The sequence below is a fragment of the Penicillium concentricum genome, assembly GCF_028827145.1.
Source record: "Penicillium concentricum strain IBT 3081 chromosome Unknown utg000001l_segment0_segment0, whole genome shotgun sequence".
Taxonomy (NCBI): domain Eukaryota; kingdom Fungi; phylum Ascomycota; class Eurotiomycetes; order Eurotiales; family Aspergillaceae; genus Penicillium; species Penicillium concentricum.
Genome location: NW_026622754.1, coordinates 1,243,270 through 1,257,441, shown reverse-complemented (window position 1 = coordinate 1,257,441; position 14,172 = coordinate 1,243,270). Strand labels below are relative to the sequence as shown.

The window sequence follows — 14,172 nt, the reverse complement described above, 5'->3', positions numbered from 1 at the left end:
TCACCACACCCTCCACCGCTCATTCAATCAATTGTGTTTGTCGTAACCACAGAACGCAACGCGATGTCTCAGACATCCAGCACATAAAAGGAACCTCAACATAAATTTCACTTTCATTCTCTCCTCATTCACCGACCGCCATCATGCCTTCTCCCAATGAAAAACCCGATATCACAGCCCTCCTACTGAAAGCAATCACCAAGGAATCCATCTTCCGCCTGGTAGATCTTCTACGAGACATCATCAAACACAGCCCAGAGGGTCGTAAAATTGCCTCAAAATGGCTACTAGCAGCAAAGGACGATGCGAAATCCGAGCCAGTTCCCACTGCTCCCGTTGCATCTGGCCAGTCCGCCAAAGAAGAGTCCACCGAGCCTACGGCTAGTATCCCAATGACATCCCGTTTCGAAACATGTCTCTATTGTCTGAAAAAGTTCGATGTCACTAAAAACTCAGCGACAAGTTGCAGATATCATGTTGGTACGTATGACCACGAACAGATCTGTCGGTATATGGTGTTTCAGGAACGTAACTAATGGATGGAAAGGCCCCGACATGATCGACGAAGAATTCTTCAGGGATGAGATTATCGCTGGGGTTGATGTTGACAATGAGGAATGTCGTGAGGCTTGGCCGGAGAAGTTCTCCTATACTTGTTGTGGAAGGGACTTGCTTGAGGAGGTTTGTCAGGTTGGTTGGCATAAGGTTGCGAAGCGTCCTAGCAAGAGAGTTATTCCGGAGGAGGTTCGATGGGGTTAGTGGAATTTGTATTGGGGCTTGGGGTTGGATTTAGGATGTCTTCCAAAGGTTCCTGTCCTTGAAATTTGATGTTAGTGCTAGTGATGCCTCATGATTCTAGTTAGTCTGCAATCTATGAAAATGACTTCGTTCAATTTGACACATGTGATTTCTGTAAGAGTTTCTCATCAACTAGCGAGCTAATCAATCTCGTTCTATTATGAGAAATATCCACAATTAAATAAACCTAGCCCAAACCATACTCTCATTACTGCAACGGACAATCCGGGTGATACTCCTCCGAAGTCTCCTCATCTTCACCCAACCCATCTCGCCTCCGCTGCTCCTGTCGCTCATCCTCATCATCCACCAACTGTCGCAGCCGTGCTCCATCCGGCTCCTCACCTGGCTGAAGACGGAGTAATTCATCGACCATTGCTGCCTGCCGCGGTTGACCCTCATGGCGCAAGTAGCGCTGAAACTCGGTGAGCATGTATGCGCGGAGTGCTGCGTTGAGGGGATCTCTTTCTGCGGGTGGTGTCGATGAGGGTATAGAAGGGGTTGGTTGCGCGGCTGTAGATGCAGCTGTAGTCGCAGTTGAAGGTGTAGCACGGGTTTGGGCTGGTGGCATTGGTGGCATTTCCGGGTTGCGCTTTAAATGGTCTATCACCGCTCGAATGAGATTCCAGCGCATTTCACTGTGATTCTGCCAGATGAATCGCTGCCATGGGACTGTTGGGCCGACGTATACCATGTTCGGGTGCTCGCTTGCCAATGGCCAGTAGTCTTCGACCAGGAATGTCTGTGCTGCATGTAGGGAATAGAGATCGCTCCACACGAGACTTCCGAGAATTCGCATCTGGCCGTTGTAGCCTGGTGACTCGTCGGGTCGTTCAATGCCTTTCTTCGGGTCGAAGGTTGCGTCGATGGCGAGAAGGAAGCCGGTGAAGTCGCCGGGGTTGAGCTGGGAGTTTGCGGGACTGTAGGAATTGGTGGTGTATGAGGCGAAGGATGCGGAGTCGATGACGAGGAAAGCACCGCCTTCCAACCTTGACCAGTCGTCGTTGCCTTCTTTGATGGTTTTGAAGTGTCTGATTACATTTGTTAATTTCAAAATGAGAGAGGGAATGCGCGATAGGGAAAAAGACACCCACTCCTTTGCTGCATCGACATCGCCCTCTGCAATACCCAATCCCTTTCCATCCAGCCAGCGGAGCTTTAAATGCTCCTTGATAGAACTGCTTCCTGTTTGACCTTTACCCCAATCCGAGACATGAGCTTCCACCTTGCGAACGAATTCCGTCCATTCAGACTCCGTCTGCCCATAAGTCAACCGATACACAGCCAACCCGTACTTTTCCTCTTTTCCCTTCTTCTTTTCAAATTCTATATTTGAAGCGGTAGCAGCAATCCAAGGCTCACGCGGAACAGGTTCAAGAGGTGCACCACGCACCTCTTTCCTCAACTTGTTCTGTCCTTGAATCTGGCTCAGAGATGTCGAATGGTACATCTGTCCGGAGGTAGGATTTAATCCTCTGAACTCAGCCGCATTACGGGAAAGCGCCTCCCGAGTAAGCAGCTTCAACCGCTCATGATATGCTTTACTTCTCGCCAGCAGATTTGCCGCATGAAGTGCCGCCGGACCCGCCCGCGGGGGATCCGCAAAGTACCCCTTATAACCGTTCATGGGGATCATGATGGTAAAATCAGCATTGCCCATTATTTCAGTCAGCATGTGCAGCGAATCGCCAATCTTCCACTGTATCGCATCAGGCTCATCACCGAGGGTTTCTCCCCCAGGTCGCCGATACTCCAAAAGCGCTCGCATCAATGGAGCGCGCAGTGTATTCACATGCACGGTAACCCATCTATGGGCGCGTTCGGTCATCATCTCGAAATGAGCAGCCATGTAACATGTCCATAGAGCCGCGACACTAACGCGCTTTTTACCTTGCTCCTCTCTGAGCTTGTTGAGAACAGTATCGAGCGCAGTCCAATGGTCGTAGATGTAATTGAACGTGTCGCGAAGATATAATCGCACGGTTGGCTCATTCAGATACTGGAATACGGCGACCACGGCTGTTAAATGCTGACAAGCGAAATCGAAATATTCTGGGCGATCGAGGCCTTTTTCCTGCCATAACTGCTCGCTCAGGGGGATGACACCCTCCCATAGACGAGACTTGAGGAATTGGATATTCTTTCCGACCAGGCAGAGACGGTTGGAATCTCGTTTAGATCCAATCCGGGACATGACACTGGCCATCATGGATTCGCCATTGGAGTCCGGGGGGAAATTTTGGTCCGGTTGGAGGAAGGAGGCTTCCTCTACAGACAGGCGCTCGATGCCGGGTTGTTTGCCATTTGGTAGGGGCTCCTCACCGAACGCGAATTCAAGGAAATGGGCGATAGTTTGAGGCTCAAGAATGCGATCGACTTGATCGGCGCTTGTTTAGTACTAATATTAGACGCGGGGACATGGGTCGCGCACCAACTGGCAAGCTTTGTGCCTTGAAATGAGCGATAGTGACCGCAGTGCCTGCAGAATCAATATGTGAATACATTGCGAATGAAATAAATCAAGAACAGAAATTCAAGACTCGAGATTTTGAAAGTGGAGGCGAAATGATTTTAAAGCCACCAGGCAACTAGGCGTTCTGGTTGGTGAAGTTTCAATTTAGCGCGCAGGTCATTAGATGCTAGATCTCGATGCGGTTTGGCTTCGAAGTAGTTTCTTTTATTTTAGTCTGATTAGTATATTGGCCCCTTGGATCATGCGATTTGTAAAAGGGGGAAATATTAAGAGAGTACAATATATAGAGTATACATTGTACCACTATAAGCACTTATATGTTGTTTATATAGAAATTGAATCATAAAATTCATTATAAATTAGGTATCAAATCATTACTTCTTCCCACTCATTTCCTGGCCAATAAAACCAAAATCCCAAAATCTAAGCAAAAAGCAACATTCTATACCTGCGCAGGCGTACTCGCTCCACTAGCCCTGAGTTTCTCCTCCAAGATCAACCTCTGACAGAAAGGACTTCGCTCCCGAATCCAAGGACCCCATCTCATCAAAGCAAAAGGGATAGGAATGCAAGCCAAACTAATAAACGCAATGAGGGAAGTCGCCCAAGCAACCCCGAAAGATTCATAGAGCGGCTCAGCAGCCAACGGGAAAAGCGCACCAGCAATACTGCGCACAATGACAGAAGCCGCCAGTGCGCTGGCGGAATAGATTTTGTATGCGTCGGTGACGTAGGTAAGAAGCGAAATGAAGATGATCTGGAATCCGAATCCGAAGACGAACCCTGACATCGCGGGTGCGGCCCAGTGCATGGATGATCTTGCTGACCAGGCGAGCCAGAACATGCTTATTGTTAGACAGGGGCCGGCCATGCAGGATAATGGGAGTCGGTGGAACTCTGGATTGGTGGTCCAGGGTTTGTTGAGCTTTTTGGCTTTTTCGTAGATTACGTCGTAGTAGAGGGCGAATAATCCGGAAGATGCGGCGCCGACGCCAACTGTGATGGGTTAGTGGTTGGGGATATAGATGGGAAGAGGTGGACGTACTTGGGATGAGTGCGAAGGAAGTTTCTTGCACGCTGAAACCGTAGACACCTGTTAATCTGTTAGTATTGTGGATAGGAATTCCAGGTGGAGGATTCATTACCTCCAAAGATGATTGGGTAAGCCTGAAAATAGAAGAAGACCAGACTGTATGCGAGGCCAATGTAGATGGATGTTGAGGTGATGATAGGCTCGAAGAAGAGCATGGTGATAGGACGAGTGATAATCTCCATTGGAGTAAATCTCGAGTCCAGGTTAAGCTCCTGACGTGAGAAATATCGATTTGATCCCGACTCCTTTCTCAATTTGGCAGCTTGTTGCTTCAAGAGTGCCGGGCCGAATGTTTCTATGTTGATATGAGATTACTTGATGACACAGTTGGACTAAGTGATATAATCATACCAGACGTGAAGAGCAGAGCCAACCAGGTAATACCCGTCAGAATCAGGTCGATCCTAAAAGGCCATCTCCAACCATATTTAACCGAGCATCCAGAGATAATCGGCCCTAGAATGGGACCAAAACTGCAAGCCTGGAAGATGTATCAGTACTATCCAACCATTCCAACCATGGGGAATGATCACATACCGACATATACATTGCCATCGCCCGACCACGAGTTCGCAGATCGAAAAACAAGTCCGCATATATACCACCAACAACCGTCTGAGGAGCAGCTCCTACCAGACCACAAATAGTCCGAAAGACGAGAAAAGAGGACCAATTTGGCGCTAGAGCACAGCCAAGCGTAGCGAGGACAAAAACAGCGAACGAGCAGACGAGAACGGGTTTCCGTCCAATCGTCTCACTCAATGGACTAAATAGTAGAGGCCCAAACACAAACCCAACGAGGAATAAGGCTGTTGGTAAGACCTTTTGCTGGTCTCCGGACTGGTGGAACTCCTGCATGATAGTGGGGACTGCATTGCTAGGGAGTGCGGTTGATATGCCGCTATTGAGGACAACAAATAGCGCCACAACCGCATTGTACAGCTTTTTCTTCTATTTAGTTATTAGTGACTGTATCTTCATGGTATATATATATATGCGTACAAAGGCCCAGTTTGGTGGGTTTTTTGGTGAGTTCTGCTGAAACTCGACAAGTAGTTCATCCTGAGATAGTTCGACTATTTGGTAATCTCCATTTGATCTTTGATTTTTCTCGGTTGAAGCAAGGGATCTCTTGTCAGAACATTCATCCTTATCTAGTGCATGTTAGAGTAGATCCGAAGAATATCAGAGCTTAATCGCACCTGAAGAAAGAATGGCGGTTATCTGAGCCGTTAAAGATTGTTTCGTTTCTGACGCCATATTGCACCATCAAATATGTGGGGTAAGCTAGAACAAAAAGGAAGATTGGAAGTATTCTTTAATTTTTTTTTAGTTCTGATACTTAAAAGCTCTGGTAGATGAGGACCGAAGCGTTATATATGCTATACCAAAAGATTTTCCCATCGCAACCGGCCGACCCAGAGAGGAAAATCTTGTCGATTCCTTGACTCACTCTGGCTAGAACCTGTTGGTCATGCATAATGCCTCTATCTACTACGTTGGAGTAGGTAACAAGCCAATGAGAGACTGGTATACTTCGAAGTTTTTGCACGCGGAACCGGGGCCGGTACGGGACCGGGAATTAGGGCAATCCACTCACGGCGCCGGGCTGGATCCGGACATGGATGGCTGTCCCCGATGCACAAATTGATTGCTATGAATGCATTTTTTTTTAGGTGGAGATGCATCTAGGCTGTGACAAAACACATGTGAATAAAGAAAACATACTGCCTTGCGCGTTGCGGCCCAATTTGCTCGCTGAAGTATCAACGTTGATCTACAAGGCTAGAACTTCTTGGTTTTTGTGCGATTTACTCAGTTTAGACAGTTGGATTAGAGTGATCTTGACTTCAATAAGGTGTATTAGGAATGTTATTGTTACTGTGGCATCGATGGCATCATAGGCAGGAAATCGAAGATATCGTTCTGCCCCTCCTCAAACAAACCAAAAGAATCTGCAATGGAGTTTGAAACAGTCCAGTTGGGTGCCTCCATCGTGCCGGATAGCCGAGATACGGGCGCTTTGGCCACTGCAGATGGGTCACTACTTGGCATTGAGACCAGATTTGAATCTTTATCGCCCTGAATCGGGCCGGTTCTGTAGCGGAGATCGTCGAGGGGACCCACCCCCGATGGAGGCGGGCCGTTAATCATGGGATTATCAGGTCCTTCGAAGGGTGGGCCATCACTTTGATCAGACATGATAGGTACATCTGTACTATGATTGCTCTGCGGACGCTGACTCGCAATCAAGGCGCGTGCATAGTTCACGAAGATGGAGACAGTCCGGTGGATATCGGGATATGGGGGTTGTTTGAGGAAGTCGCAGATTTTTTCTGCTCTTTCAAGTAGGAGACTTTGATTGATCAGATTTGGACGCCATCTGGCGATCCGAAGGGCGAATGTTGCTAAATCTGTATTAGCAAGGTATGTAGCTAATTGAGGAAATGATCAACTTACTGACGAAGGCGATTGTAAGAGCTGGATACGTTGGCGCCCACGGTAATTGACAGCGATAGGATGGCTCGTTGATCAAAAAGCCTAATTGGTCCATGATGGTTGTGACAAGGGACTGCCACAGGTTCATCACATTCTGATCCAGGATTTCAGAGCTTGAATCTGTGTATGTTGGTTGTAATTTTTGAATCCGTGCTAGGGATGCACAGAAAACAAAAATCCTGGCGTAGTGAAGCATGAGCTTGAGGCTGCTGCGCTGGAAGGCTCCTATATGGAAACCGTTGTCTTCATGGATTGTCCAAGTCAGTAATTGATCCAGATCGTGGGTTCATTCAAGGCAAGAAAAGACAGCCTACTTTCATGGATTTCGTCCCACGTCATCCACCAATTTTGTAATCTTGTCATAATGGCCGGTAGTTCTGTGGACACAATGTCACCAATAGTTGAAGTGTTGTCAATAATCATGCGAGAATTACCTACTACATGTTAGTAATATGACACACAAATCGCACCTGCAGTTTTGTTCGCTTTACCTCGGAGTTGATGAAGTTCAATGATACACACAGTCCGCATATCACAGGGCAGGGAGAGTGGATAATCAAGGAATCTGCGCAGTTTTACCACGTCGACCTCGGCGATGCGTGATTTTCGTCCGGTACCAGATGCGACGTCCAACTCCAATGTGAAACTGATTAACCAAGTTCTTGTCTGCCACACCAATTCACGTTCAGCCATGGAAGCCGAGAGCGAACTTCGGGGTACATTTTCTTGGGACAGCAAAGTGTCCAAAGACTTCTCCAGTCCCGAATCTAAGGCAGTGCGAAGAATGAGAGCAATAGAGAACCACGTCTTCTCGGAGTAGGCAGCCAGGAGAATCATTCCTTGGACTGTTTCCAGTTTAGTGGGCCGCTCGAAGAAGCTGTCTTCGGCCAAGCGCTGTGCTTCATCTTGTAGAACACGCTGCATATGCGTGTCTCCGCGCAAATCCGTCACTGCACGACTAGCCAGATAGATAATCACCGTAAAGCAAAACAAGGATCTTGAACGGACAGAGTCGAATGTGTCTCTAATCGGATCAAAAAGAGGAAGAAAGTTCTTTGATCCGCCCGTAAACCTGTAGCAAAGTTAGATTTGATTATAATAAACTGCGATTCCAGTCGAGTATTAGTTCCATACCTCTCATACATGACACGAGCAAGCTCCTCACTAACGATTCCTCTGGCAACGACATCTCCTCTGGGGTCACCCTTGGTTGAATTTTCCATAAAGATCTTGCTATGTTAGATCTATGCAAGCTGTGTAAGTGTTTTGACAATGACTCACATCATTAGTGCCTAGCAAATTCACAGACATAGAGTGTACCGCTGATGCCGGCGCGATCATTTCATTAGGGCTGAGCTGTTGAGACTCCGGTCCATTCGCATCAGACGCATAGGACCGCTGAAGGCTGTTTAATCCAGCAGAGCTGGGCAAAGAGTCAATTGACGTATCGAAACCACCATCTTGTACGGTGGCGGGTGAGAACCCCTGATCTCTCGATACCGGAGTGTGGTATCCGGTTCTTGGATCCAGCGGCGAAGCAGTATGGTTTCTTTGGCAGAATATTAGCTCGCTACCCTCATATGAAAGATCGATATTTCAAATTGTCACCTTGCGGGGGTTGTTGTTTTCCGCCGACGATCACTTCGCCGTCGCCCATCATCAATGGGGTCCAAGATGCAGTCCCGGCCGGTAGAGCGACAGCGGAAGCAAGGGACTTGACTACGCGCATCACATCGCATCTTTTGTCTTCTGCACCATCGACATGCTTTGAAAAAGCGAATCGGGACATTTTCCGCTCGGTAAACGATTTCCGACCCTCTTTCGCTCATGATTGCCGCTTCTTCACGCGATTCCAACAACAGAGCGCTAGCCAACCAAGGCCTCTGGCAACAGAAGCAAAGATCGGGTTCCAGTTGGCACAGATCTGCCGATGTGTATCGATCGTAGACTGTGGCTTAGTCCTAATGCCTGTCAACTGCCTGATGGGGATATGTTAGCCGGTTACCGAACGCGCCGGTCACGTGCCCGGTTAGCTCTTCTCCTTTAGGAAGGTCAACAACAACGCCTCAAGGAAAGATGAAATTCAAACTTTTCACAAACTGCGACTCATTTCAAGCACAAAAAGAAGCTCTGACAAGGCCCCAAAAGAGAATGTTAGATCACAAATTAATTCGAGGGAATACTAGGTGGACCACAAGGTTGCCATGGGGAAGATTAATGAGTGGTCACCTGACCTGTTTGCTCTTTCCAATGATGCTCGATAGTTTCTGACTTGGCCAGACTGTTGCCTGCCCAGGTGGGCCTTGTGGTCGGCTTTTTATTACGGCGGCCACTGGGACTCAATGATGTTTGTGGAGAGCCAAGACACCAAGCTCTTCCAGGGCTGGAGATCCATTCAGAAATGCATCCGTAAGTCGCGTAGCGCTAGATATAACTACACTGTCCAGCAATCCAGCCAACCCAAGACCCCGAGCGTCGGAGAGATAGACAGGCCGACTCTTCGACTCGCTGAGAACATTGTGTGACTCGATTGTTCCGAAAGCGTAATATATGTTGTGATTGAGTGTGGCGGTTGGTGCATTGGCCTTGAAGGGTGCTAATTAGTACTGGGTCGGAAGTGTGTGTGATGACATACCACGTTGATGGCGTCGAAGCCGTAGAAACTTGCCCAGTCGAGGTTGGTCGAGTAGCTGGCTTTGAGTATGTCGATGTGGAATTCTTTAGAGAGTCTCCGTTGGTGACTAGATGGGCGGTGTCGTTCGTCCTAGCGGAGCGGGAGGCATGGCTTGCGGTTACACTCTTGTCTTCGATTGCGGTAACGGTTGGGACTTGGGTATCAGTATTGGTACACGGAGAAGTGGAGAGATAAATAGGCTTACTGGGTTCCTGGTGCACTGAGACAAAGGTAGTAAAGGTAGTATCATAGTCCATAAGGGCGTTATCCGATTTCCAAAACTTAGAGCGAGGCCAGAGCGACTAGAGCAGAAAGATGCACTAAGCATGTCGAAGATTATTGTGAAGAAATTAGCTTGCAATCATAATCGGGCGACTAAGGCTATCTACCAATAATAAACATAGACGCAATGCTCTCATATTGAAGCTTCAAAGTAGAACGGAACCCCAGGAAAGACAAAATCTGGGGAAGTGGGTCCATGTAAAGTGGAAAGTTGACAACATTTCCATTCCACATCAATGCTATACACGTAGTTTGAGTCAGTATATTTTGAGATGCTGCAGGTCCAACAGAAGAATATGTCTAAAACTTTTATTTAATGAAAGAAAAAAAAAGGTGCCCGCCTCCATCCCACCCCCGTTTGTGTTAAGACTGCGGAGAAGGCCGCCTGTCTTGACCTGTTGGTAAGGGAAGCCCATAGATGTTGTTAGCGCTGCCATGAATTCCGAACCTATGACAACGCCCTGGCTCGAACAAAGGGGATGATACGCACGGTGTGCCCTTCCAACCAGCGGGGTACTTGTTGAAAGCGCCCGGCCAATACCGTTGAGCCAACGGGGCTTGGGGGTTATGAGACCTGTCTTTGTTGTTCATGATAACAGAGACTTTTTTTGCTATTTCTAGTGATCTGATTGGCTGGATCCTATTCAGCCGAATAAGGTGATCATGAAGCTATTCGGAGTCCCGAGGTCCACCTTTTTCAAATATCTTTTGAGGTCATCCCTACCGTATCTCGTCACTGCTGAAGCTATTCCAAGGGCTTACGCTATGTGTTTACCTCCATTGCACCTATCACCATAATTGCTCGTGCCTCTTGGCTTTGTGAAGCTATTCACACCTGCCTTTCTGAGGTGATTCCTGTCTTACTTCTTATGGCTCATCGTTGAAGCTATTCCCACCTGCCTCACGCCCCCCCCCCCCCCCCCCCCCCATCACCATTTACTTTTTTGGTTTTCCTCTCCACTCCTTTCACAGCATTTGAAGCTATTCCAACCCCGTGTTTGCCTCAAACCTAATGCCCGACTTCTCTGAGGTTATTCCCATCTTCCCTTCCATCCCATCTTTATCCTGAAAAGGGAAATTTGGTGCCTGAGCGGACCCATCGTACCCATATTTTGGCTTTTGAGAATTGATCATCTTGATCCTCCAGTCCGTTAAAGAGTTCTACCCACATCAAATTTCAAGGTTATTATGTTATTATGTATAGTACTGTTGAAACTGCTGAGTACCTCTCACCCGATATTTTCAAGCGATTTCGATATTTCAGCTTCAAGGATCCACTGAGGAAAAGGATTTAAGGCCAGACTAGTGGGGTACATAAAGAGGTAGCTTTTGTAAGAAGCTTCACTAAAGTGAACCGTCACAATAATATAGCTGCTAACACCAACCCATTAAAGTCGAATGATGAGAAATTAATGGACGCGTTATGTCTCTACAGTGTGGAAGCAAGAAGCCCACAGAATGCAAATGCGCATCTGCCTACCATAGAGCTCTATATAGCTCTATGGAGAGTTGCCAAGGTGGAAAGAGAGAGGCCTGACTCATATACAAACAAGGCCTTGCTACCTTGCTGCCTGAGGTTTACATTTCCCCAATCATTGACTCTCAACCCCATCCCCGTCAGATTAACAACAGAGAAGAGTAAATTACAAATATATTGACGGATCCAGATACACCCCTCCTTTACTGAAAATGGCATCAGCGAAGTACCACACAACTCTCCGGCTCATTGAATCCACCCGGCTCACACCCACTGAACACTCGACCTGGAGAGCTTTTCTGGACGAGGCTGTCGACCCGGAGCATGCTGCTTACTATATCTGGGAAAGGATTCATAATCGCCAGGATTGTTCAACAGAGCAGGCACTGCATGAGTTAAAAATTGACTGGAAGCGACTGGTTACGACGTGTCAGCCGAAGTGAGCGTCCCCGATGACTGTCGTGTCTCCGCTAACCATAAAATTAGTGGCCAAACGAGAATTGGTCTCGTCTCAAGCATGCATACTCGTTGAAGCTTGAGATAACTCACACTGTTTTATGCTGGACCAGAAGCCATCGGACCCCAGCATATCGGTGCGGTTTGATCATGCCTGGGTCATCCCACCGAGCCTTTTCGATGAAAGTGACATGGACCCGCGGGAAAGCATCTATTGGGCAGCTTTAATCAAAGTACGAGAATTAGAATCTAGCCAAATTGGCAAACTCTTACAGGGTTCTCTTTATCCTCTTCTGCAGGCATTTTTAACCCCAGCGAAAACATTCGAGCTTCAGACCATTTTGCAGACTGACACACCGGAATATCAGCTCAAAAATCTATTCTTACTCTTTCCTAGTGTACATTCGGCTTTTCGAAATGGACATATCCGAGTATTTCCAGCGACCAATACCCCGGACCAGTGGAATGATGAAACCGAGACCAGAATCAAAACCGCCAGCGAAGTTTATGTCAGTACTTCTTGATCTTAACCTGTCTGCAGCACGTCCGACTGACTCGGCGTCAGTATTTTGTGGCCAGAATGTCGCCTGAGCCTTGTGGCTGGCTATTCCTTAGCGATGGCAGCCACTGGAACTCAACAATGCAAATGTTCATCATGGAGAGCCAAGACACCAACCAGGCTCTTCCATATCCATTCTTGTTACGAACTCATTATCGCATTGCAGCTTCCATGCATCTATTTCATGTCGAAGAACAAATCGCCGAGGGCTGGCCTTCGCCTCCGTTGTGTACGGTACAAATCTCCGTTTCTTAGCACTCTTTATCGGCGTGTGCTAGTTGGTTACTTGGAATAGTCCAATTGAACAATGCGACCCAGAAAGTTTTACGCTCAGTCTGGCGTGCCGTGCCTCACTTTATACGTGTCCAATGTTATGGCGCGCTCTTGAAGCTAGGCAGTCATCTATACCCGCGCTATTTTACCGGCCTTGTGCACCGGTTACCGTTCGGACTGTATGCAAAAGGATGCACTCGTACCCCTAATGAAGGAGAGACACTCAGGCTCGTGGAATGGTATACTTCGACCCCGGCGCCCCTTTGGGTTGATGACTACCAGGGCATACACCGCGTTCTTATCATGACGGCCGTGTCTGGACAAACGCTGGATGTGGTTTTTCACCGACTCTCATACTCGGAGCGCAAGCGATTGTCGAAAGACCTGAAAAGTGTCTTATCGCAACTACGTTCTATTCCAAATCAGACCTCATACCGCTTCGGTGATAGTCATGGCGGCCCGCTATCTGATTATCGTTTCCCCTCCGGCGTATGTGGTCCGTTCAACCAAATTTATGATTTCAACTCCTTTCTCGTCCACAGATACGTGCTCAACGAGACAAAGGAAAACATTACGGCCGTCCACGCGCGTCCGTATCGGTCTGTGTTCAGCCACACGGACCTGCATCCCAGGAATATTATCATTGATCACGGGCGCCTATCTGGGATTATGGACTGGGAATGCGCTGGCTTCTATCCTGAATACTGGGAGTTAACCAAGCTTTTCTATGGCGCACAGCCATTTCCGGAAATACAATCATTCATTCATGATGCATTCACGGGAGATACATAACAGGAGGAGCTAGAAGCTGAGAGGCTATTGTGGTATGACACGCCGCTTGGGGTATGGTGCATCTCGCACTCAAGCTCAGATCGGATGTCTCTTGAGAAATAATTCAGGCGCCAACAATGAAAGTCAGGCGTCCGGCCTTTGACTGCTATCACGGGTGAGATTGGGGGCTAGCGGGTGAGCTGAATCCTGCCGCTATAACCCTCAACTATGCCAAGGTAAAACCCCTGAGCAAAACGCATTTGCTGACGCCCTGGGATTCCCCAGTATTTTACGAATTTCACAAACTCCACTACAACATACGGAAGAGTAGAATATCATAGAAACCTTGACAAAGTAACGGTATGAATACCGACAGCCCAGTTAGTGATCCCAAATAACTGACATTACATTAGAAAAGATGTCTGGTCCACCGAGAGCCCAAACTCTCCCCACGCTGCCAAGCGCAACGCAAGCCTCAACCAACTTGTGCATGTACTATATCGAAGATGGAAATGCCGGCAAAAATCAAACCAAATCCCTGACAACATGCTGCTCGCCCAATCCCGTCAAAACGGAATCTCAAAATGCCCAGTGGTGCGAGATTCCTGATCGATTTTTCAAAAACCTACCTGAGCCAGGCGTTCTTGATAATGAGGGGAGTCGCTGGTTGCAGGGTAATTTTTCTCTTTGTCAGACAAGAGACAATCCGGAAATGGACCTCGGGTCGAATTACTGTAGTCTGCCCAGATACAATCCCCATCTTAGTGCGGCTGCTTCATTTCAAGGACAGCAGCAGCTTCTGGCTTTGTGTTTGGTT

General features: G+C 47.8%; 6 protein-coding genes across 6 annotated transcripts; 3 read left to right on the top strand and 3 right to left on the bottom strand.

Moving 5' to 3' along the window:
* Nucleotides 1-143: 143 nt before the first annotated feature.
* N7517_000483 (uncharacterized protein) lies at nucleotides 144-759 on the top strand (the record flags this gene model as incomplete). Its single annotated transcript, XM_056718213.1, has 2 exons — nucleotides 144-480; nucleotides 548-759. The coding sequence occupies 2 exons, from the start codon at nucleotides 144-146 to the stop codon at nucleotides 757-759; spliced, it is 549 nt and encodes a 182-aa protein (XP_056582348.1).
* Nucleotides 760-1,006: 247 nt separating this feature from the next.
* N7517_000482 (uncharacterized protein) lies at nucleotides 1,007-3,302 on the bottom strand (the record flags this gene model as incomplete). Its single annotated transcript, XM_056718212.1, has 2 exons — nucleotides 1,007-3,174; nucleotides 3,230-3,302. The coding sequence occupies 2 exons, from the start codon at nucleotides 3,300-3,302 to the stop codon at nucleotides 1,007-1,009; spliced, it is 2,241 nt and encodes a 746-aa protein (XP_056582347.1).
* A 411-nt stretch (nucleotides 3,303-3,713) lies between these two features.
* Nucleotides 3,714-8,692, bottom strand: N7517_000481 (MFS multidrug transporter; the record flags this gene model as incomplete). The annotated part of the gene is made up of 12 exons (XM_056718211.1): nucleotides 3,714-4,267; nucleotides 4,417-4,659; nucleotides 4,716-4,845; nucleotides 4,902-5,315; nucleotides 5,367-5,493; nucleotides 6,247-6,772; nucleotides 6,825-7,088; nucleotides 7,178-7,297; nucleotides 7,355-7,935; nucleotides 7,998-8,092; nucleotides 8,145-8,412; nucleotides 8,472-8,692. 12 exons carry the CDS (start codon nucleotides 8,690-8,692, stop codon nucleotides 3,714-3,716), a joined length of 3,543 nt encoding a protein of 1,180 aa, XP_056582346.1.
* A 510-nt stretch (nucleotides 8,693-9,202) lies between these two features.
* N7517_000480 (uncharacterized protein) lies at nucleotides 9,203-9,794 on the bottom strand (the record flags this gene model as incomplete). Its single annotated transcript, XM_056718210.1, has 2 exons — nucleotides 9,203-9,371; nucleotides 9,499-9,794. The coding sequence occupies 2 exons, from the start codon at nucleotides 9,792-9,794 to the stop codon at nucleotides 9,203-9,205; spliced, it is 465 nt and encodes a 154-aa protein (XP_056582345.1).
* A 1,714-nt stretch (nucleotides 9,795-11,508) lies between these two features.
* On the top strand, nucleotides 11,509-11,835 carry N7517_000479 (Aminoglycoside phosphotransferase; the record flags this gene model as incomplete). Its single annotated transcript, XM_056718209.1, has 2 exons — nucleotides 11,509-11,725; nucleotides 11,783-11,835. The coding sequence occupies 2 exons, from the start codon at nucleotides 11,509-11,511 to the stop codon at nucleotides 11,833-11,835; spliced, it is 270 nt and encodes an 89-aa protein (XP_056582344.1).
* An 18-nt stretch (nucleotides 11,836-11,853) lies between these two features.
* N7517_000478 (aminoglycoside phosphotransferase family protein) lies at nucleotides 11,854-13,376 on the top strand (the record flags this gene model as incomplete). Its single annotated transcript, XM_056718208.1, has 3 exons — nucleotides 11,854-12,261; nucleotides 12,318-12,540; nucleotides 12,607-13,376. 3 exons carry the CDS (start codon nucleotides 11,854-11,856, stop codon nucleotides 13,374-13,376), a joined length of 1,401 nt encoding a protein of 466 aa, XP_056582343.1.
* Between the last annotated feature and the right edge of the window lie 796 nt (nucleotides 13,377-14,172).